The sequence below is a fragment of the Brachyistius frenatus genome, unplaced genomic scaffold (assembly GCF_029030835.1).
Source record: "Brachyistius frenatus isolate BFR_SWC_R1_liver_20210118 unplaced genomic scaffold, ASM2903083v1 Contig_37, whole genome shotgun sequence".
Lineage (NCBI taxonomy): Eukaryota > Metazoa > Chordata > Actinopteri > Embiotocidae > Brachyistius > Brachyistius frenatus.
In genome coordinates, this window is record NW_027210636.1 from 2,640,154 (window position 1) to 2,665,127 (window position 24,974).

A 24,974-nucleotide genomic window follows, 5' to 3' on the forward strand; every position below is an offset into this window, starting at 1 on the left:
TATGGCTAGACTGTTTCACAAATAGTCGGTCAACAAGGCAAGGAAAGGGAAGACAAGTTTATTTGTATAGCACATTTCAACAACAATGCAATTGAAAGTCCTTCACATAAAATCATTAAAAGCATCAAAACATAAGGCAAAAGAAAAGGAGATTTAAAAACAATTCAGAACATTGATTGAAACATTAAAAACAGTCATTAAAACATTAAACAAGCTAAAAAATAGGATAAAAGTTACAGTGCAGTGTAGGAAATAAAATACAGTAGTAAAAAGCAGAAATGAATCAACATTCTTACATCTGGTTCAATGAAAGGTGGCAGCAAAAAGAAAAACGCTCAGTTGATCGTTTATAACCACTACAACAAAACTAAATCGTCACCAGATGATAGCCGATGGGTTCTGAGAATTCATTTTGGCCAATGTGTTCCACATGTTTTGCTCTCTGCACGGACTGTTTTCCTGCAGGCAACCAAAACACGCACAAACATAGACTGTATGTAAAAGTGGAAGTAGTTTCCACGTCTGGAAAAATTAGGCCCGAGTGCCTAAAGCTGCAATACCACCGAGTGCCACCAGAGGTCGGCTCCAAAAAGCCTACGGCTCCAAATACGCCACTTCAACTTTTTAATTTTAAAAACTGAAAGTGAAGTTTATTTCGGTTTTGCTTGCTTAAATCGCTCCTTCTTATTAGTTTTCTGGTGGTTCCTCCTAAAACAATCCCGTCAGTAAATAAGCCTAATTGGCGCCGGCCAATATTTGAACTCGAGGCTTCGTTATGGGCGTTCACAATGGAGACGTGACGGTTGGTTGCCGCTTGGCTCCAACGTTATCAGTCTTTTTCTTTTGCCTAAAGATTCTCCAATTAAAACCTGATGGAAGAAGTGGACAGAAGGTGTGTAATTTACTTCCACTGTGTGAGAGGAAACGTTCTTTAATTCACAAACCACAGAGGATGTTTGTCATTGGTCTGCTGCTTTTCTTCAAATAATGTTTTGTTAAAGACATGAATTACATCAGGTTGTAAACATACAACATCGCTTAGCATCAGAAAATCTAACACTAAGCTTTGTTCTATAAAGAACAACATCGTATTTTCAGGAAGATATGACCAGGCTTATAGAATTAGCTTAAAGATCTCAATATAGTTTTACATCTTCGCTTTTTAGCTTCTCTCCGAGCTCCGCCAACTACAAGCTGTTTTGTGTCTTAAAGCCGCGTCTATGTAAACGTTCCCCTCTTCTGATTGGCTGTTGTCTGAATGATGCAAGTCCTGGCCAATCACGGATTCGCTTCGGTCTTGTAGCTTGCTCGCACCACAAACGAATGACGGCTCGATGTTTTTGTGCACACAAATTCACACACAGTTGGGCCTTTGATTGTTTAGCTTGTCAGTGTTGTTAAACCATAGTTCTGACCTCTTCATTGCTGTCGTGGACTATTAAACAACGGGCCACTGGCTGTACACATTGGAAAAAGTTTCCCACCTCTCCTACATGTTATGTTCGCTTTGCTTTGGATGCTTTTTGTGTCATTTGTTTGTTTTTTTGTGTTTTTTTTCAATCTCTGGTCATTTTGTGTCTCTGTAGTCTTTCGGTGACATTGAGGTGCTGCTGTTGGTTTAAAAACCATCAGTTCCCACTGATCCAGTTCAATTATCCATCCTCGACTGCAGTAACGCGACGAATCATGTACATAAATAATACATGCTTATTATTTGCACACATTTGCATTAGTTTAATATGTATCATCTGGATGTTTAGTGTCTCACATATATTCACATTAGGGATTGCTGTGCCTACGTGTGGCACATTTTAATGAAGGCATTCATATTCTCACAAATTAAGTTACTTGTTATGTTTATTAATGTTTGTCACAGTTGATAAACTGCACGGCCTACAGATACAAGTAAACATAAACAAATTGCAAAATGAAAATACAAACCTGAAACCATAGAAATGATACTTTATAACTGAGGAATAAAAAAATATTTTTGTGAAATTGATTTTAGACTTGTGGAAAAAAAGATGCCACATTGACATCAATTTATTTCTCAGACAGTATCATACCTGCACACATACGAGAACATACTGCTATGAAAATCAAATGAATTGCTTTTCCGATTTTTGTTTTGTTTTGTTTACAGTATTGAATAGATTCAACAAGCAACATTTTAAAAGAAGTCTTCAAATTAATAGATACTATTAAAAAAAAAAAAAAAAACATTTTCATGGTTTAATTGAATAAAAGCACAGTGATGACATCATCTTTTGTCAATGAATTTTCCACCCCCTAAAAGTAAACCGCCCTTTGTGTTGACTTGCACATTTAAAAAGCAACATTAGTGCCATATAAGTAATAAAGTTGCTAAGTTTTTTTTTTTTTTTTTGGCATAAACTTTGATTCAAATGTCTAATATTTTATTTATTTTTAATTTTTATTCTGACAGCAGTAAAGGCTTATTATCATATTTCACACTTGAAGCTTCTGAAATGAATTCTTTAATTTAGGTCCAAATACATCGAGTTATTGCCATTATTGGCCTCATGAAACAGCAGGGACGGAGTCAGTGAGATATCGCACGCTGGCAAGGCAGAATGACCGCTGGGCACTCTGATGCTCTGGGAGGTAAACATGAAAAGAGCCCGTGCCACGGGGGGCGGTGGGGGTTTAGAAAGACAAATAACCGCTGTGGTTGTTGTTATGTTAACGCTGTAATTTGTGCCAAATGGAAGATTATTTGAACGTGAACTGCACTGCTAATCTGTTGCCCTAGAGCAGATCAGAGTTTCACAAAGGCAGCGATTGTTGCAGGACTTCTGATCTTTTATTGAATTGGTTGTGGACCTAAAGCCAATTCCAGGCACGTTGTATTTTTTTTTTTTATTTTACTGTCTTCCAGCTGAGTTTTAGATTTGTTCTGCAGGGAAAACATCTGAAGCTCGAGGGAACTGAGAAACACATCGAGTTCAATATCAAACACCGATTCCATACTTGCCTTTTACTGCCGTGGCTCAAGTAAGGCGAATGTGCTGAATCATTTATCTGCACGTCCTGATCCACTTGCAGAGAAAATTCCTTCACTCAAAGAGCAAATGTTTAATAATATTAAAAAAGAGAGTTTCAAATTTTCTTTTCCGGCAACATGCGGGCTGTCAGTCTTTCCCTCAATCTGACCATCGATCCACTTCCTAACTATCTCGTTCGGGGTCGCAGGGAAGCCTGGACATGTTGCAAGATGATCACAGGGATCAAACTTTAGAGGCTAATGTAAGCATCTCCCTGCTAGTGTGGAGCACAGCCCTGCTTTGTTAACACACAGTGACTACAAAAAGGCTTTAGATGGTTTTTTTCCCCCTGTGCTTTCCAGCTGTCAACACGAGTGAAAATCTTGATGTAACTTTTCCTTGAAATTTCCTTTACTGAGAGGGTAACCGAGGCAACAGAGAAACTTCCGATTATCTAAAGTGTCGTAAGCAGTACAAGTGTACATAAAGGCTTTTTAAGGAGAATTGTTTATTTTGTAACCATCACACAAGAAAAGGAAAAAGAGACATACTTAAACAACATGGATAAATAAAACATTAAACCTGAACGCTGCGTGTAGCCTGCGTCATATTATCCGGGTGCACACACACACACACACACACACAAAACCACATGTAGCTGGGTCATCAACCAATCAGACACCTAAATATGTAAGCACATATCGTGTGAGGTCGGATAAGAACAGTTGCAAGAAAAAAGATCCAACCAACAAAGTAGATAACTTGGATCCCACAGATTTGGAAGATAAACAATCACAGTAATAATCTGAGTTTTTGGATTCTTCTATAAAGTGCCTTCCAATCTTAACAGTAGACTGACATTTTTTGTTTTTGATAATATAGGCAAGAGCGGACCAATTTGGGGGCCCGGGGCCAAGTTTGGCCCTCGCCTTTTTTGCTTTTTTTATTTGACAAGCTCTTGCTGATTGTCTTCATTCTTGAGTGCTGTGAAATCCAAACCGTAATGACAAACTGTAAGTTTGCACAGGTAAAAAAAAAAAAAAGAGTTTTACGGGAGTTTACATCATAGGGCTGTTAACCCTGTTAAATGATATTGGTATACACTTTATCTGCCAAAAACATTATGGTAATCTCTCGTTCTCTCCTGTTGATGCTAATGTGCTGTTAGTTTGTCCTACGTCACTGATTTTGGCCTGACACTCAAAATGAGAGATTGAGGCAGTCATTTTTTTTTTTTAAATAAATAAATTTGCCAATTTTTTAACAATCATTTCATCAGAATAATAAAATTACTATTACACAGACAAAAGTGTAGATTTGAATTATTCAAAATTTTATTTCAGATTTACAATGTTAAATTATTGTAAAATATATCACATTAAGGAAATGCAATTTCATATAACATAAACAACCATCCAGGTTAATGTTTGGTCCTTCATGGGAAATAATGTGGGCATCTCTGGACTTCCTTCAAATTTTATTTCATGCTATTTAACCAAATAATAAATATAAATGTATATAAATTCAAAAGTTACATATATATGTCAAAAAATGTGTTAAAATCTTATAGGAGTAACATGCTTTTGGATGTGCATTATATATAACATCTGGAGCCAATATTCAGGCATTGAGTTTTTTTTTAGAATTACTAAATACATCAAAGAAAATACATCTGGTCGTTAACACTGATAACGTTGGCGCTGCAGGAGACAAATAATTACATTATTTTTGACATTCATCACGACAACCAGACAAGAAAACTAAACGCTGCTGGTTTTGTTTGAGGAAGAGGTTCCTTCCCTCCAATGCATTAATACACAAATCTTCAATAAAACATATTGGTTGAACCTTTTGACACAAATAGAACAGAACTATCACAGCAAGTCACACAACACAAGAAAGCATAAAGAACCACAATAAATAGGAGGTAAAAGTTTTGCATCGTAAGCCACAAATACTCCGCAACATCCGTTTTGGTTCTCCTGAGTCGTCATCAGGCAATATTGACTCATTTAACCAAATAATTGACTTTAACATTTTTTACTGACATCATTAATACATTTACGAGTTCAACAGTAACAGCAAATTCACCGGTCACTGTGCTACAAACAGTCATTGTCCATGATACTTGAGAGAGCATGATTTTAATTTCCAAAGCACTTGAAAACAATTAATGTGTTTTTACCACAGACAACAGCGGGACTGTAATGTGCAACGAGCTTGTCTTCCTCACAAGAGAATTATAAATTCGTGATGGACTATAGGCATGTTCAAGGCTCTGCTAAAATACTATAACATTTCTGCACATGTTGACAAAGGCACGACCTGGGAACACACTTGGCTCACACCACACCAGTGACTGCTTAGCAATGGAGATGGTACCAAAACACAAGGATCTCAATCAGGATCATTTTCACATAAAGTATTGTGCAAAGGTTTTTAAGTGCCTTAAAACCATTAGGGAGACATTTCAAGTCTGCCAAATTCCCTCTGCGGCAAGGCAGCGAACTAAATGTAAATAAAGAACTATTATCAGGCTCAAGTGAAAACAAGGGGTCCTGCAACAGATGGCTTGGCCAGTGCCTGTACTGAAAGGCAGCTTCAAATATACCCTACATGCATTATGTTATTTTGGCCTCATAAAGCTGTACAAATCACACAAAGAAATCACACGACGGTGGTTATCAACTCAAACCAGAGTATCTCAATCCAGCTATGTGGACGGCTACATAACCAGGACAGGGTTTTGCAGCATCTGATGAATCACAAACAAGGACAAGCCTATTGACAGCAAAGCGGGATTTAAATTTTTTTTTTTTTTTCAAAGCGATCAACAAACTATAATGTTAGATAAATACAAAATTTAACACGTACAAGAAATTGTCAGTGAAAGACAAAGAGGTTTACTGGTCTCTGAACACCCTCCACAGAGAACCTCCACAGGATCTTCTTCAATTGTTGAGGCCGTTTTCCAGGAGAATTGATCGGTGGTGCTTTTATGTATTTTATCATAAATGTAAGTTATCTCCAAAATTGCAGCGTAAGCCGTAGTAAGAAGTAAACCTCCGTTATAACCCTAAAAACCCAAAGTTGAACCCGAAGTTTCGGCGCCGACCCCAAAATTCTGCTTCGTAGGACAGGCCTCTGATCTCCGTTACCAAGGTTTAAATGCGCAAAGAAACATGTGGCACATTATCTGAGAAGCTTACAACGAGTACTGATGCTGTTTTCAAGGAAGGTCACACGAAATATAGACTTCAGGTTCCTTCTGTTTCAGTCATATTTGTATTTCAGCAGTGGTGATATTTCCCTTGCTGTCGTGGGTCACAACTCTTGAATTCACGTTTACCTCTTAACTACCTTTTTTTTTTCATTTAAATTAAAGTCATAAACAAACCACTGCTAATCCATAAACGCAGAGAGTAATTGGCTCTCGGAAAACAACATGTCTAAATTAAGAGATTGAGCTGTTGGCACAATAAGCAAGGAAACATGTTGTTGTAGTGTAAATTAAACTTCAAAGGTTTGTATAATGCTTATTTAAGGTGCTATCGGTAGGATATGGCTGTTTTATGTCAGCTCGAGAGCAAACTGGTGTGTTTCTACATAATATTTGTTGAGCGTGAAATATGGAAAACATGTTGAGATATCATTCAAAAATGTTAAGCTTGCAATCCGTTTGCCAACTGGCACAGTACAGCAGACAAAGACCTCAGGCTGCATATCATCATCGCTAACATTAAGGTGAGGTCCTTACATATGAATTCTTACTACAATTTAATTTTTGCAGAAATCCCAGCTGGCTGTTTAAACCACTGCTGTCACTGATTCACACTTCGTTATTGTCTCATATTCCCACATGAAAGATAATCAGCCTTGGAAAAAAAAAAAGCAGCAGCTGCTGGTGGGCAAAAAGTATTCAGATGCATGTGAGATCAGAAACATCCCAAAGGTCTGTGAATATAGTGTTTCAAAGGGCTGCTCCGGTGATTTTATTGCACTTCTTTAAAATTGGGGTGGGGACCCCGATTCTTTGACGGCTGAGAATGCAGAAGGGGCCGTCAACAGTTAAGTCCCCAGTCCAACCATCCGAACCTTTGCTGTGAGTCATTCCCACAATTCTTGTCTATCTCTACTGTGCTGTCGGAATAAAGGCCAAATGCCTTGAAAAATAATTTAAAAAAAAAACCCACCTTGAGTCTTTTTGTTAGATCTCGACATGTCAACTCCTTTCAAATCCTAAAACCATCAACTTGCAACGCAGGCTTTCCGTTAATACAATCAGAGTTTAAATTGAAATTTTCTCAAATAATGAATTTTGAACATCATGGTGACTTTCATTTAACTGTAATCATAAGTGTGTCTGCCCTGAGGCTAGCAGTAGACGGTTAACATTCGCACGTTCAAAGTCGCGTCTGTGCACTACATTCCTATATATGAACAGCTGTAACGACGAGGCACGACGAGAGTAGCGCTGCATTAGTTAAAAACCAACTGACCGCAATGCTGGTGGTTGTTTACCTGTCAAAAATAGCACAAAATTAATCAAACCTGTGTGATTATTTATAGGTTTTGAGTCTGCCTTCACCTTTCAAATGCCGCTTCAGTTGAATTTTAGGGAAACCAAACCAAGTGCATAGTGCATTCTGGGGACTTGGGACAGTAGAGTGCTGTGCTGAGGGGCTGTATCACAAAATGAGATCGGTTTAGTAATCGGGTTGCCTGCTGACACCGCCTCACCAACTGTCTGTCGTCATCGGTCATGTTTTCTAACCATGTGTGACATTTCTTGTAGCACAATGACAGTGCAGACCTTCTGATATTTAACTGGTGCTGTGTAGATGACATTTACATTTTTAATTCTATCGATGCACTAATAGTGTCACCTCATTTAATAGCCTTGCTTTTACCTCATTCTTGTCAGATTTGTAAGTTTAACCTGTGTAATTTTCTACTTCAAACTCCGTGAAATGTAAGCCTCGGCATCCTCAGGTTTCTCCGCTTTAATTAGACATATGGTAATCTGCCGTTAACCTGCTGTGACAATTGTGAGATTGGCTTTTAATTGTAACAATTCCCGTTTCTGTCACGTCTACATGCAGTTCAGCAGGAGCTGCAACAACATGTGTGTATTATTAAACAGCAGTTTGTGTATATTTGTGTTTATTTCAAATTTACCAGGTTCTGAAAGGCCTGGTCCAGTTCCACTCTGGTGAAGCAGAAGAGTTAACGGTAGGTTAAAAGGTTACGGGTAGGTTAGGGACTAGTTGACTGACAACCAGTCACAGCAGCCCACTGACTCGAACTGATTGGAAACAATACTATGTCCCGCCCGCTGATAGATGTAAGCTGACTGCACCACAGGCCTGTCAATCAAACAGAAACGCCCCCAAAAACACTTTTTCTAATTAATGACGTGATTCATTTCAGATGGGCCGTCAGAAAACTAATAAGAAAGAGTGACTTTAGTCAACAACACCGAGATAACGCGTGGAGAAATTTTATTGACTTAGGATTTTATGAGAGAAGTTGAATGGGAGTCTATGGAGCCGGAGGCCTTTTGGAGCCGACCTCTAGTGGCACTCGGTGGTATCGCAGGTTAAGACACTTCCGAATCTGCCTCATTTTTCAGACCCGGAAGCTACGTCCACTTTTATATACACAGTCAATGATCATATTCCAGCCTTTAGCTCATTTTGTGATACAGAACCCTGTTGGAGACCCCTGTGCTCGGGTTACGGAGGAGTCACTGGCATTGTACAGCAACCATCACAAACCCCCGCCCATAACGTCCTGACTGCAACATTATTTTTAAATTCTCTCCGAGGACTAGAAAGGATTTGCTGGGGACATTAGTTTGGTATTGTTAGATAACATTTGTGCTTGTTTTTATTCCTCGCATGTTGTACCACTGCATTATCTTAAAGTTGTCTTGTTGGAGATAGAAATTATTCATATAGTAATGTAAGTTGAGGTAGTTAGCCGACAGCTTTTTTTCTGTGTGTGATTTCATGATTTTTTTGAGAGCTCACACTGATGTTTGAACATTTGCTAGCTTCAAGAGGTAGATTTTTAATTGTTCTTTGACGGCAGTTCTTCGGTCACTGCTGGATGTCTTGCACAACAATGATACAAAGGTTTCAACCGGTATAAACGGTTTTTGCTTTAGTGTTACAATTATACTTAACAGCGTAACTGCACAAAACTAATGTAGGGTAAACTGTTGTGTGAAATCTTTCACTATCTTGTGATGTAGTTTCTGTTTAAATGGCTCAGTGAGGTGTTGATGACTGAATATACACAAATGGACTAATAAAAGAAAGGCAGAGTACTTTTCTACAGTGGAAACCCGGGGATGACTTCTTAATTACATTGTGCTTTTTACGCATACTTCTCCAGTCAAAGTCACCTTTGATGATTCGCTTGTCTCCAATTTTATGGGACATATTTTAAAATGTGTGTACATATAGATCCATGATATTATTTTTTATTCACATCTTTTTTTTTTTTTTTTTTTTTTACCTCATCTAAATTCAACCAAATTCAAAAACAATTTTTTTTTTAATTCAGCAAGATTTCGATTCAACCCTGTTTGGTCCGAACCAAAATAGTAGTAGTAGTGAAAGGCACCTTGGTCCAGAATTTAGATCGAAAGGACACAAATTGAAAAAAGGATTCTTTTGAATTGGTCAGCCTTTTCTGTGGCTCCACATATTCAGCACATGTTTAGCACATTCACAGAAGAGCAGTAACGACAGGCACCGCTGATCTTGTTGGAGGTTTGTGGTGCGTGAAACCAATCTGCTGATTAGATCTAAGGGATAAAACATGTCTACAAATCTGATAATTGCCTGCTCCTTGGGACTGCACTACAATGTATGGCTTTGTTTGTTTCATGTGTTATTAACAATGTGAATAGTCAGTTATCCCACGCCTGATACACTGACACCACCAGAGAACTAACTTTTTCTGACCCTTCATTTTCACTGCTTTTCTTAGATATACCTGCCATCTCTAACTTACTGTCTGATTGAGTTTCCCCTGAATGGACCACCACACACCCCACCGTCGTGTTCCTATTTTCCTCCGGCGAGTCACTCAACTTGTTGTCATTATGGACTCGATTTCTCATTCCCAAAATGTAGTGGTTGTGATTGTTGGAGGCGTTTCTGAAATCAGGAACTCCACACTGTACTTGCGTCGACCTTGGTTTCCTCCCCCACTTGGCCACTCTGCTCCTCAACTGCTGGAGGCAACAGAAGGGCCTGGACTTCCACACCGCCTGGAAGCCCCTCTTAAAGTTCTCGTTGTAGTAGCCGTAGATGATGGGGTTGACGCTGGAGTTGGAGAAAGCCAGCCAGTGGGCAAAGGGGAAGATGTAGCTGGTTAGAAGTTCCAGCTGGTCCCTAGTCAAGCCTGCGTAGTCTGCCATCATCATGAGGGTCCAGAGGGGCAACCAGGACAGCATGAAAAGCAAAGTCACCATGATGAGCATCTTTATCACCCTGAGCTTTTTCTGTGATATCATTTGCTGACTGCGTTTTCGGCCTCCCTCCCGCACTGTGGCGTCGGCCTGTTGCGGCTCTCTGTTTGCGACCACAGTGGAGCACAGTTTGACTCCGATGCTTCCGTACATCAGTGTGATTACTGTGAGTGGCGCCATGTAGATGTGAGCAAACAGAACCGCCGTGTAGACCTTCCTCATCTGAGGGTTGGCGAAGTCTTCGTAGCAGGTGTACAAAGGGTAGGTGTGATTGAAATCATCGTTGCACACCATGTGATGGAGAGGAACCTTCTCCACGGTCAGAGCCACGGCAGCGGGACACATTATCACCACTGCTAACACCCAGATTGACACGATGGCTGCCTTGGCAACAAGTAGAGTCAACTTGGGTCGTAGAGGGAACACGACACAGCGAAACCTGTCGCAGACAAGCAAATAGGGAAATTTACACTAATTAGCCATTAGATATTAAAAAAAAAAAAACATAAACAGAACAATAAAACTAAGGATTTAATTCAGGATGAATAATTCTAATTAACTATGACTTCTGCCTGTTAAATTATGTTTTGTAATTTTCAGTTTTGTTTGACCGGTAGTCAAAAGATCCAAAAGGTTAAAAGTAAAATAGAAAAACTCAATAAGCTGTAATTGCCAAATATCAGCAACTTTTCAAATGTATTACATGTAAGGTAATACATGTATACTGAGGATATTGAGTCCTCAGTCCAACATAAAAGGAAAAAGAAGAAGTAGTCATAGTAAAAGTGGCCGTAGCTTCTAGGTTGGAAAAATGAGGCCAATGCGAAAGTGCCTCAACTGCAATACCACCAAGGCCACTAGGGGGCTAGGGCTCTGAAATGGCTCTGGCTCCATAGACTCCCATTCAAATTCCCTCAGTAAGTACAAATTCAAGCCTGCAGCTTTTGTAAGTAAATATTCTTTCACTGATTAATTTGTTGTTAGTCAACTAATTGTTTTATGGCGTCATAGTCTATCAGGTATCAAACCGCAGCATGCACTAACCTTTCGACAGCAATGGCCACCAAGGTGAAGACTGACGCAGACACGGACATGCCCTGGACAAAACCACTCATCTTGCACACGTTGTTGGAAAAGGGCCAGCCTATTGGGGAAAAAAAACCAACAGCCTAAGTATCATTCCAGTCTGGTCAGCTCACAGTTTCAGGACAATGTTTTTTTAAACCTGGGATTCACTCTTGTTATTTCCCCCCTTTAATGTTGAATTGAAGGCATTTCGTCTTGCGTGTCTTTGTTATTGTTCTGTAATGGAGACACAAATAGGTGTTTGAGCTGTCCCTGCACATCATTCTTCCCTCCCCTCCACATGATGATTGTTTTATCTTCCCTGCCACAGCGGATAGAGGAGCACAAACACAGAGGGTGAGTATAGCCAGCAATTCGTTTTTTTTTTTTTTTCGTTCGACAGTCACAAATGGCTCATAAAGCAGGGATTGTTTTTTGCCTGAGGGGCAGCACAGTGAGAAGGTTTGACAGCCACTGGCAATTATGTCAGGGTGGTGAAAAAATTGCTACGCAATAGCAAAACATCTCTGCAGTACCGTCCTGGTTTTCACTCTAAGCTCTCATGCAGAAGAAGCCTGAGGTGCTGAATACCCTTAAAATGATTTTCTAATTGTAACAGCCATATAAAAACATATAATACTTCTACGTTCCGGTGCAGTTCTTCATCTCTGCAGGAACAGTGACAATAACGTGACACATTTCTGGGCTTCAGCAAAGGAGAATTTTTTTTTTTTTTTAAATCCCCAAAACAAATCCATGTGTAAAAGTTTGCATTTAAACTGTTGTATAAAAAAGTATGAAACTACTTTGAAACAAATTTTTTTTTTTTCTGACCTTTAATTTACGTTACGTCACAGTCATAGTAGTGCCGGTACCAAAAGGACTGGAATCAAGTCAAGGACCTTTTCTATTGAAATGTGTTGAATTAAATAAACAAACAAGTATGAGAAAGAAAAAAAAAAGCATTTTGTAACTCATGTGGCTGTTTTACATGTTACATGTGCTGTACCGTACATGTAATTTCAGACAGACATTTACTTCCATATCGTGAGAAAGTCAGATAGAAGTTTCTGGATTGTGGTGAAAACTGGACAAAAGTATGTCGACTTTGATGTCTGTCGGTCTATCTATCCATCCATCCAGTTTTCCTTCTATCTATCTATCATTCTGCCTGTCTCAGTTTGTCTATGTGTCTGTTTGTCTATCTGTCATGAATAATAATACATATATCTATTTATATCTAAAAACACAGAGGACAGACTCCTTCTGTCTGTGAGTGCACTCTGTAAATCCCCACTAGTACATCCTTTATTCAAACCTTAAAAAACGAAGCAACGTGACTGATTTCCATGTAACTGAATAGAGTGAAGGAACAATGCAGTCTGTAAAATTGCACTGAATGTAAGCTCAATAAGTTCAAAGCTTTATTTATAGTGAGTCATGTGAACAAATACACCTCCAGGGTAAGTGCCTTACCTTCAATGCAAAAAAGAAATTCACAGGAGTATGTTCTTCAATTATGTTAGAGACGTCAAAATTCAATGCATCAGCAAGAAAAAAAAAAATGAACTGAAATCTGTCCTAGTTACAAACCCGTTTCCAAAGAAGTTGGGACGCTTTGTAAAATAAAAAAAACGAATGTACTGATTTGCAAATTCTGTAAACTCATATTTGATTGAAAATAGACCAAAGGCAACAAACATATCACATTTTAAAATGAAACAATTTTGTTGTTTTATGAAAAAAAAAATGATTTGATCAGTTTTGTATACGCTTTCATCTTTGCATGGTAGAAAGTTCAACTTCATTTGTGGATGCAGCGATGAACTGTATTCAGGGTTTGAAGTGTTTCTGAGCCCGCTACAGATTTTACTCTGCAGAGACGGTTAAATTTACATTACTTTGCATGTCGGACTAATTACTGACGACTAAATGAAATTCTGGCAGAGCTCCCCGTGGCATCAGTCATCCTCTCCTCTGCTGCTCAGCCTGACATATTAACTGTGGACTGCCGGCAGGGAGCCTGAAAATCAATTTTCAGATACAGGTCAGCCGAGATCTGCACTTGAAGGAGCATTGGCCTTAGGGCATGATGGGAAACATGATGGGTCTCTCACCTGATCTTACAGCAGATTTATTAACATGATGGTTGTTCGACAGAGAAGCTTATCATTTTAATGTTACAGATTGTAAACTGTGTACAATATATTACAGCAATTCTGGTCTACTGTATATTAACTTTGGACTGATTTAACTAGTGACGTATTTAGCGACACAAAAACGTCTGGTAATTGGGATATGAGGATTATTAAAATAACATCTGTACAGTGCAAATATCTGATAGCTCAATAATGTAAACTATTGTCTTGTATTTATTTCCTCTTTCATGTATATATATATATATATATATATATTAAAGCACTCCTCTGTATCTTCCATTTACAACATAGATGTCAACTGTTGTCCACTGCTGAACTGTGCCTGTCGCTGACTGCCGTAATTGCTGTTACACTCCCCCGCTATCAGGAATCAATAGCTGTATATATCAACTAATAGTAAACAACGTGTGGCAGTTCTCTTTTAACATCACCAGACATTTGATGGACAGCTCTGACACTAGCACCACATGTTGCCATGTCTTAAATGGCACAAGCTGCAACGTTCATGAGAAAGGCCACCATCAAGGCATGGACTATAAATTGAAAAAAAATTTTGCTCTCCCTGAATCCACCATTTCAACAAAGGACACCGTTACTAAACAACTGGAACATCTGAGCAGCCAACATCAAAGCCCACTCAGGATTTCGGGGTGGATTTACACCAGTGGAGATCATAGAGGAAGGAGAGCTCATGTGGAGAAGGAGAGCAGGGGTCTGTACTCGGTTTATTAAAGAGAATTTTCTATAAATCTCAAGAGTAAATTGAGCCAAATCCAAAAGAGTGCATGAATAAAGCAGATGCGTGTGGTAGCATCATAGTTGGCTGAAGGCAGATATGAGAGGGCTTATAGTAGAGCTTGTAATAGAGTATTACCTGTGATGAGGTTGTCCACCAGCGTTGTAGGGATGCAGAAGATCCCCACCAGTAGGTCACTGATAGCCAGGTTGAGGATGAAGAGGTTGGTGACCGTCCGCATGCGACGGTTCTCCAGCACGATCAGACACACCAGGATGTTTCCCACCATACACAGCAGGAAGATGAAGGAGTAGGCCAGGATGTAGCTGGCAGCCACGTACAGAGAGTGCTGGTAGTACGGGGAAAAGAACATGTTGGTGACGTTGGTGACGTTGGTGGTGCCATCTAGGCTGGTGTTTGAAAGGGCGGCCGCGAATGCTGATTCCGCCAACTCTATTCCTTCCTCGTCCATGTTGTCCAGTATCTTCATCCCTAATGTGAACGAACACTGCAGGGGGAAAACAAACGGTGACAAGAGGAGATTTTTGAGAATTCAGATTGAATATCAGATCGTCGTGTTAATCAATCCTTCCTTAATCCCCTTCGATGAACAGTGATTATCCAGCCTTAGGTGTCACAGCACTGCAGGTCTGTTGCACGTCACGGTGCGGCACACCCTTTGCGAGCAATAGGAGCACTCTCTGGACTTTTACGATACGATCTTTGATTTTGAAACAGTAGTCTTATGCTGTTGTTATTTAGCCTTGCTGAAGCTATTGCTGCAAAAAAAAAAGAAGAAGTTATTGGTTTATTCGCCAGCAGCTCCAGCATGGCATTCATTAAACAAATCAGTTTTCTTGACAAATACAACTTTTGTAAGATTTTAACTTAAGTTAATAGTTTAAGAATATGAACATTAAAGCATGAATGAAAAATACAACTTGCTTGTCCAAGTAAAGTACGTAATGTCAAGGAAACTCTATTGTTTAGGCCCGACATGCTATGAGACTCTAATTCCCTGAATGTGGGGTTAAGGTCCCATAAAGGACACACCGACCTCAGGAACTAACTGTCCATGATAAGTGTTGATTGTGGTCACAATGGACACAACACGTCTGACTCTCTGCCTGGCAGTATTCAGCCAAGGACACATTCTTAGCCCTTGTGAGAGTACACACAAAGAGAAGTTTAGCAACCGGGCAAGGCCACATGTTGTTGCCTCTCTCCTCCATCGAGCTGCTGCCGATAATCATCACTGCGTTGTCATCCAGAATGGTCTCCTCTGCCTTCTTCACCCCACCTCCATGATTTCCATCACATGTAAACTATTTTCGAATTCGTTGACGGGCAAATTCTTTCATTCCCCTGTCTTCCACATGGATAATCAACAGGTAATGATGTTGAACGTTTCCTGGATAATGCGGCTTTAGTCACTAAGTGTGAATTTAACCTCCTTCACGGACTTCAAAGTTTGTCAGCTCTTCATTATGAAAAGTTCGACCTGTGGAGCTTAATTAGTTCGCAAGCTGCCGCTGATGAAGCTTTCAATCGACCGTTTTAATTTCAGCAGACAAAACCAACAGGTGCCGTCTCGAAAAGCTTGATGGTAAAATCTGCCCCAGTTATCGCTTTGCACTGAGGAAAGAAAACTTGATAGAACTAATAACAGTAATGGCCGTTTCTGGCTTTCATCTGCTAATCATTACATATTTCACTCTTCACAACTGAGGTGTGATGAGCTGGGTGGGAGGTGAGAAAAGGAAGCAGCAGATATAAACAAAAAAGCAAAGTCATGCAGCTGAGTCTGAATTTAGATCTGCCAGATCTTGATAGGACCGTCAAGATAAAAAGCCCCCGACCCTGTTCAGGATAAAGCAGGTATAGATAATGGATGGATGAATATTGTATTATATCCATTCTTGAAAATTAATTTGTTCACACAAGGAAATGAGATTCTGCTCCACCATTGACAGTTTGACACCGACTTTGTCTTTCCTAGTGTGTTTGTAATAATACCCCACTGTGCTGGAAATTACAATGTGTAGAAATTGGTTCACCCAATGAGTAAAAACTCAGTCCATAAAAACACGTGTTGCAGTTATAGTGCCACCCAACTTACATTGAGTAGTGACGGTTACTTTTGAGAGTGGTGCAGTGGTTCGCACGGTCGCCTCACAGCAAAAAGGTTCGGGGTTCGAATCCGGGCCTGGGCCTTTCTTTGCAGAGTTTGCATGTTCTCCTTGTGCCTTCGTGGGTTCTCTTCGGTACTCCGGCTTCCTCCCACCATCCAAAAACATGCACCTCAGGTTAATTGGTGGTTCTAGAAATTGCCCTTAGGTGTGAATGAGAGCGTGAATGGTCTTTGTTTCCGTCTGTCTCTCTGTGGCCCTGTGATAGACTGGCGACCTGTCCAGGGTGTACCCTGCCTTCCCCCTAAGTGAGCTGGGATAGGCTCCAGCCCCCCGTGACCCTGTTCAGGATAAAGCAGGTATAGATAATGGATGGTTACTTTTGAAATGTAATAGGTTGCAGATTACCAGTTACACCTTGTTAAGAATGTGATAAGACCAGAAATAACTTCAGCATGCGAACACATCACCCTCCAACATATCTGCAGCTTTAATTATTTTATCCAGAAATTAACCCTGTTTAACACGCTCATTAAACACTGATTCTTCTGTCCAGCAGCAATACTGAAAAATAAACACTTTTGTGAGGTGTTCAGGAACAGCTGATGCTTCCTCAGACGCCTTACTTTAAAGAGGATATCTGTGGCCCCGCCCCCTTCCTCCATGTAGCCAAGATGACGACGTGTCCAGCATTTCATACTTAAATAAGTATTTTTAAATGTCTTTTTTTTCTTATCCGACGACAAGGTCAAATGCCTTGGCGTACTTGTTTAAAACAATGCATATTGATTTGAGTGGCAGATGAAAGACGGCACAAATCCAAACAAGGGAACCAATCAAAAACAGCATTTTAGCCCCTAATGCTGAAAGAACTGCACCTGTCTAGATGTAGACAGAAGGCAAAGCAGGAGAATGATGACTGTACTCTACATGAGCTTTTTACCAAAAAGAACAATTACAGTGACATTTACATGTGACTGGTTACACCCAAACACAGGGATTTAATGGTTTTTGACGATACCAGAATGAGATGCATGTTGTACTGCTGCAGTTTAACCTGCAGCACTCACTGCCTCTCTCAGTCAGCAAGCTCACGAGCTCTGCAGTTGGAATTCATTTTGTATCCTCTGCACATCTGGCTTGCCGGGAGTTAAGGGTCAATCTTTTCAAGGAGAGATCATTGCTATTCTTAGACTTTGAAAGCTTGCCATTTTCACCGTGGGTTGTGAATAAAGTGGCAGAGCAATATTTGAACGTTCACCAGCAAAGAAACGTGCTACAATGTGCTGTTAAGGTTTCTTTAGAATTGGGGGGGGAAAAGATTCAGCAAACACGTAACGAGAAGTAATTGCAAATTTCAACCTCATGACATGTGCTTTCAAGTTGGCTCATGTAATTATGGTTCCATTAAACCAGGTGTTACAGAAGATATGCAGAAGAGAGCGTGGGTAGATCACATCGGGCTGGTTCAATTAATAGATACGGGCAAGAGTCCCCTTTGCACCCGAACTATATCAAGATATGAAACTACATTCAAACACACTTTGTACTCATGCAAGCTGAGATGCGCTGACCTTCTTGTGACCACAAGCTGAAAACTGTGGAAACACGGCATTTTGATCATTCATCAAAACTGCTCAACAATTAATTGCTCGTCACAAGTGGAAGTACGCCGGAAATGGGGAAGAAAAGGAGAAAGACGGGGACGAAGGCAGGGGGATTCATCCTCAGCCAGAAACACAAAGGCTGTGCTGTCTTGACAAAAAACAGCATCAAATATAAGTCATACTGCTAACAATGTGCTGTGTTGTGATGGTTTACACATGCTGTTGTCCACATGGTGGTTGGTGCTATTTCTGTTGACAGAGGCATCAGTAGAATCCATTTTTGCAGGTGAAAGGGGCGAGCTGTACTACTGCATTTAACAGCCAGATTGTTAGAGCCAATTACAGGGCTGCAGCATCAAAAGCATCTAAAAGACTCCTAAAAAACCTTCAATGGTGCACCAACTGTCAGCAAATGCTAAGCCATGCCAAGATGAAAAACCCGCCAGCAATACCCAGAAACATGGATAAGATTATGGAGCATCTTGGCTCCTGGCAAACTCTTCCTCACACAGTGACCCGGCTCCTGTACAAAATACACCCTCCCCCCTCCCCCGGCCCCTGCAGAGACTTAAAGGACCTGAGCAGTGCAAATACACAAAGCTGTTGGAGGGATCCCCTCAAGGCAGGCCAGATATTGTTGGAGCTGGTTGTTCTTTTGGGTGGATTTGTGGCCAGGTTTCTGATCCTCATGACAAAGAACTGACCTTATCTCCAATCGTATGTAAACAACTGAAGGATTTTTTTTTTGTTCCAACTGTCAAAGACCTTAAACCTTCAATTTTTCTGGTGTTACAAAAGTGTCAATTGATACATAATCTGCCCTACACAGTCATTGTAAACACAAATGTTTGTGTTTTCTATTGTAAGACTTACAATTTGGTGAGTCATTAGTTGTTCTAACTTATTATTACAGCTAATACTGTCAGAAAACCAGCATTAATAGAGTATTTTGTTTTTTGCGGATTAGCAAGCTACCCATGCCATGTGCACTAATGCATTCCTGTACTGTCATGGCTGCTGGATTTTGAGCGCTGATAACAAGCTGGATGGTCCCTCTCCACTTAAACCTAGAGGATGCAGGGTCCGTTATTTCCAAAAAGAATCTAAAATTCTCAGTCAGAACTCAGGACAGTTTTCCACTTCACCTCTGTTATTGTTAAATGAACTGTGTTCACAAACAATGGTTTTTAGAAGTGTTTCAAGCAACTGTAATGAGTTTCCTCAGCAGAGTGGCCGAGCTCAGCCTTCAGAAAAGGACCTCTAATACTGTAGATGCATAATTATTGGTCTTCATGGCCGTCGAAATCCTACAAAGTGGCCCGTGCCTGTTTTTCCATTGCCAGTACTGGGTGTAGTTAAAACTTCGCACACCAGAATGAAGCAAAGAACAGGTCGCCTCCGAAAACTGTCAGACAAGAAATATAAAGGCGATATTTATACTTTATCAAAGGAGTTATCAAAGAGTACTTTGTAGTTTTCCAAGAAAAACAAGATTTTCGGAATAATCTGTCAAATATACTTCTGTCTATCCACCCCAACACCATTAAAAGCCAGTGCAGTGCACTGAGGATGAGGCTGTAAAATGTAAAAACACCAACTAATGAGTGTAACATGATAAATATTCATTGTTACCATACAGTTTTTTTTTATAGATATGTGACATGCATTGAATTACGGGGTTGTGGTGCCATCTTTACAAAAATAAAAAATAAAAAAACCCACTGATACAAACAATTTAACAGTTTCAGACCTCTGAGATTCAGTTGTGTATTCCGGTCATTGACATTCAAAGAGGCAGCTCACACAGGTGTCCCCCTAAAGGCATCAAGCTGAGACAGTCTAATTTCAGACTCCCCCTGGAAATTTGAAATGTCAAACTCAGTGGGAAATGGATTCTGCATTCGAGTTGGAGGGGAAGTATATATTATATATAAATATAGATGTTTTCCATGAGTCGTCATGGTGTAATTTGTTAAATTCATCCCTTCTGAACATTGTTCTGGTGGTCCCTATAACTCAGTAATTATTTAAATATCATGCCTCAAAGAGCAGTATATTTGGGGGCGTGTCTGGTTTGATTGGCATGCCTCAGGTAGATGTGGTCGCCCAAAACAAACAAGATGGCGATGGTCAGATGTTTAGGCCTTAAAACTGCAGTTCACAGACCAATGGGTGATGTTACGGTAAACGCTTGAGTGACAGCTAAACTTCTGCTGAACATTCCTTTCCAGTCTCTATGGCTGTCCTGTAACTGGGTTGTATATAGACTATAAATAAGACGTGAAATAAAACATCAAATAAACACCAACAAATATATAATACAATCATGAAATTGGGGGAAAGACATTTTTAAATAGTTCAGCTGTTCCGCTCACTTCTCAGTGGCTGTTTTATCATAAAATAAAGTTATTATGAACTAAAAGCAGACTTTAATGAAAGTAATATTTTTAAAATAAAAACTGCTGCAATTGAATAAAAACGTATCTGCATTAAAATGCCGCCTGCCCACTCCATAGTTCTTCTGGGAGACTTGAACGCTCATGTGGGCAACGACGGAGAAACCTGGCGGGGGTGATTGGGAGGAACAGCCTGCCCAATCTGAGCCCGAATGGTGTTTCGTTATTGGACTTCTGTGCTAGTCACGGTTTGACTCACTTTGGCACAGATGATCTCAACAAAAACTTTTTTTAAATCCTCATCTGGACCGAAAGAAACAGGATTTTCTGGTGTCGTGGTTGAGCTCATGAAGAGAATTCAAGCATTCAACCCATCAGAGGATGACCTCCTATGTGAAAATCCTCTGAATCCTATTTCATTGCATTATGACTGAAGAGGAGCTAGCGGTGACAAATAAGTTCTTCACAACAAGGGAAGCTTGAATATAGCCTTTCAAGATGGCTGAAAAATACAGTTGTGAGTGGATCCTTTAGCACACCGAGTTGAGGACAAACAGAATGAAAGTGACTAAACAGTTGATGAGGAATGTGCTAACATTTTAACAACAATGAAGAAGCAAAGAGGAGTGACAGTTTGAAATTTAAAATGAGAGAAGGTGAGCAGTGCATGAATCAATAGTAAAGTGGCATAATAGCCTTTAAATGAAAGTCTGCCCTGAAAATGTTTTAGAAAAGCCCCGGACAAACTGATCTTTTTTTTTTTTTTTTATAGCTAGCAATGCTCCAGGTCACATGAGGCTGTACTGATCTAGGGCAGTTCAACAGTATTTCCTAATTTGATCTGGTTTCTCCTCGAGCCAAACAGCGCACACACACACACACACAAACACACACACATTTACCGTACTGTCATGACTTCATCTTTTACATTTTCAGAGGAACCTTGTGTGTGTTTGTTGTGCCTTTGTGTGACTGAGATAATTGCAAAAAGACATTCAGTTTACCTCATTTAAACTACCATGCAGCTGTCACAGCTAAAATCATTTTCGTGGTATTAAAACTGGCCAAACTTTTACCCTGCAATGCTAAAATAGCAGCCTACAGGTGAGGTTTGTGGCGGAATATTTTGTAGAACTGGTATGAACATGGCGTAAACAATGGCTATTAGGACCTCATTTAAACCTATTTGCATGTAATCTGTATTTTCTGGATCAAAGGATTTGCATTGGGCCAATTTTCTCCAACTCTATGTCCCTTTGATCATAGTTTTTCTTCACGTCAAGCAGTAATTTTGAGTGGTTTAGTATTTAAATGCCCCTTTTTTTTCCTCTCCCTGTAAACACTAAAACTATTTTTGAGGACTCATCTTGGTTCTTACATGATATAAATGCCTTCAATTAAATGTAATTTGGTGCAACAGCCCGATATGCCTGTCCTGTAAAACCGTAATCGGCCACTGGCTCGTGTTTTTGGTGACCAGCAGATATTTCATGGGTCAGGGATGAAGCAATATTACACGAGAGGGTGTGCTTTCATTACATTGCATTACATTTTCATTTAGCTGACGCTTTAATCCAAAGCGACTTACAATAAGTGCATTTCAACCATGAGGGTACACAACCCAGAACAACAAGAATCAAGGAAGTACAATTTCTTCAAGAAAGCCAAACTACACGCCGTGATTATTGGCACGACAGCGATACGGTCAGGACCGAAGCGCTTGCGCTGCATGCAATTACATCGAATTTATGCAATTACATTAAAAAAAATAGAGACAGAAAGCTGTGGATGCATCAAGCTACACTTATGATTCTACCTCGTGGTCATTTGAGCCTGAAAAAAAAGTAGTGGGATGAATCCTTCATACATTCAGTATTAGTTTCTTTTGACAGGGCTCTTTTCCTCATTTCTTTTATTAGTTCACACACTTCAATACAGATTCAAAGAAAAGTTTCATAACTACAAGTATAATTCTTTAGTTGAATGATCCATTAATTGAATTACTGTAGCAGCTATCAAGCTTTTAGTTATTTTTTATCATTTAAAGTAAAGATAACCCATACTGGGTTTATCTTTTACTTTAGTAAGTGATATTGATATTAGAGTTATTGTCTCTGTGAAGGAGAGATCTGCAATTATGAACCTCTTTCTGAAACACAACCCAGACAGATAACCACAGACGAACAATAAGACATTGATTAAACCCCTAAAGATCCAACCCAAATCCATAAAAATGACCTCTATAGTTGATTTATTTTCCAGAAAAATAAAATCCCATAATGCCTTTAAGTGACTTAACTCAAAACTTGCAAAAAAGTCCCCGACTCTTTCTTCGCCCACTCTTTCGCTGCTCGCCTGCATGGGATTGGTTCCTTTTAACATTTGAAATATAAAACCTTGACAATGCTTCAAGCACCGGAGCACGGTGTGATGTGCGGCCACAGACATGGGTTTGGAGATGGCTTGTTTCTAAGGTAACCACTGTTCCTGTGGTGCCATGGTAAACATTCATATTTCCATCACTTTGATTTGATAAAGTCAATTAGAGAATTCTGCTATTTTCAGTGGTTGTTGTAGGTTACTCTTCTTAAGTGTGATTGTCCGATTGCAGTGAAAACAAAGGGGTTGAAACAAGTTTCTGCAAATGTTTCACAATACAAGCTTTTTCAGGAAGCTTTTTCTCAAATAATAGCCGAGAGATAATGGAGTTAAGAACGGCACCTTTTTCCATTGAATTCAGTCTTTACAAAGACAAACAACAAACACAATAAGGCTTCAGCAGTGACAATGGACAAACTGTCGTGTGTTTGGAAATGGGTCGTAGCTTTGATTACTTTAGAGTAGGCATTTCTCATTACATGATGATGAAGGTTATTAGTGATGTTATGAAAACTTTTATTACAGAGTCAATGGGAATATTGTACATATGTGACGCCACTTGTCTTTCTGTGGCGCAGCAACACATCACAAGTTGTTGACGGCCAAACACAAGAACACAAACGGTGTCGAAGAGCATTTCAACCAAAGGATTAAACACTTCGAACATGTTCAAACTCGGCATTCAGATCCGCACACAAAACTTTATATTAACAGCAAGTTGTCAAAATGTTCATACCCTGAACTGTTAGTTATTGTTTGTGAATTATAGCAAGACTCCACACAAACACTACTCACAAAGGCTAATGTTATTTTGTTTTGGTAAACTTAGTGATGAGAATGATAATAAGAGCTGCTCACAACGTTAGTCTGCCATCCCATCTGCTCAGTCAGTCAAACACAGTGCGTCACCGTTCAATGTTTGCAGAAAATGTTATGTTAAAATATATTGATTTAAAAAAAACAACTAAAAAAAACAGTTTTATATCAAATTTGATATTTGGTATTGTGAAATTTCAGCGGTACAACCAAATTTCTAGTATTATGACATCCTCAGTCTAAAACCTTATAAAGGTGGACAGCTTTGGTTTTAATTTGACATTCGCTTCATGTCCACGTAAAGGTCTGTGTAAATGTCAGGAGCGCAAAGAAATGGGCTTTTATGCACCGCAGTTACTGGCATACATGGATGAGGTGCCGCTGCCAGCAATACCTACTTAACAAACAAATATAACAGACTCTGTAGTACTGATGATATGCTTATGGTTTCAAAATGTAATCATGAAGAAGCATTGCTGCTCAGGAAGACTAAATGCACGCACAACATCCACAATCAAGGCTGCATTGTTTTGTATGGCAGGGGTCACAGTTTACTCAAATTTCAGCCTAAAGTCTCCACTTTACTTAAAGTTTTTCCAAATTCAATCTGCTGGGGAGCAAACACCAAAAACTCCAACTGACTGCACTTTAAATCTGCTAATAACAGACAGAATATTTTTCTCCTTCTTCATATGTGAAATATTACATAATTAAACATGATGTTGAATTTCATAAGAAAAATAAACATTAAATTCTATTTTCAGTGTTATTTTAAGGTCTACTATAGTTTTTATACCCAGTCTAAGTCCTAAAGAAACAAATAATTAAAGGATAGATAAATATCAGTTAGTTTTGCTGCTTTTTTTTTTTTTTTTAAGAGCTCAGGTAAAGTTCAATCTCGTTATTTGACTTTCTTAATTTGTCGTTTAGTTTAGGAAAAAAACATAAACAAACAAACAAAAAAAATGACCTACCTCTTCAGTGTCAGATGTTCTTGGCGGATGTCCAGACTCGACTGTTGAAATTGACAGAAAAATGAACAGGCTGGTTCTTCTGCGTCCCTCACGGCGTCCAAACAGGTTGACAGTTGAAAGAGTTTTACCTCAGTAATACAGCGACAAGTCTTGATTTAGTGGTTTGAAGTTCATCAACAATAGAAGAGAAGCTGAGGGACGGTCCGCTGCCTCAGACTGACTCCT

General features: G+C 39.5%; 2 protein-coding genes across 2 annotated transcripts in view; one reads left to right on the top strand and one right to left on the bottom strand.

Moving 5' to 3' along the window:
- The window catches only part of LOC138622685 (zinc finger protein 703-like), a 282,664-nt gene that overhangs the window by 183,737 nt on the left and 73,953 nt on the right, over window positions 1-24,974 (top strand). The window lies entirely within an intron of this gene.
- npffr1l2 (neuropeptide FF receptor 1 like 2) lies at window positions 9,774-24,896 on the bottom strand. The gene is made up of 4 exons (XM_069701467.1): window positions 24,750-24,896; window positions 14,587-14,956; window positions 11,533-11,632; window positions 9,774-10,927 (listed from the first exon to the last, which is right to left on the bottom strand). Exons 2-4 carry the CDS (start codon window positions 14,936-14,938, stop codon window positions 9,925-9,927), a joined length of 1,455 nt encoding a protein of 484 aa, XP_069557568.1. The 5' UTR covers window positions 14,939-14,956; window positions 24,750-24,896; the 3' UTR covers window positions 9,774-9,924.

Bases quoted from the DNA above. Each gene is read 5' to 3' on its own strand.
- npffr1l2 (XM_069701467.1), bottom strand. From the start codon at position 14,938: ATGAAGATACTGGACAACATGGACGAGGAAGGAATAGAGTTGGCGGAA. The intron at 11,633-14,586 runs GTAATACTCTAT...TTTCCCCAATAG, and splicing joins GGTGGACAACCTCATCACAG to GCTGGCCCTTTTCCAACAAC. The intron at 10,928-11,532 runs GTTAGTGCATGC...TGTCTGCGACAG, and splicing joins GTGGCCATTGCTGTCGAAAG to GTTTCGCTGTGTCGTGTTCC.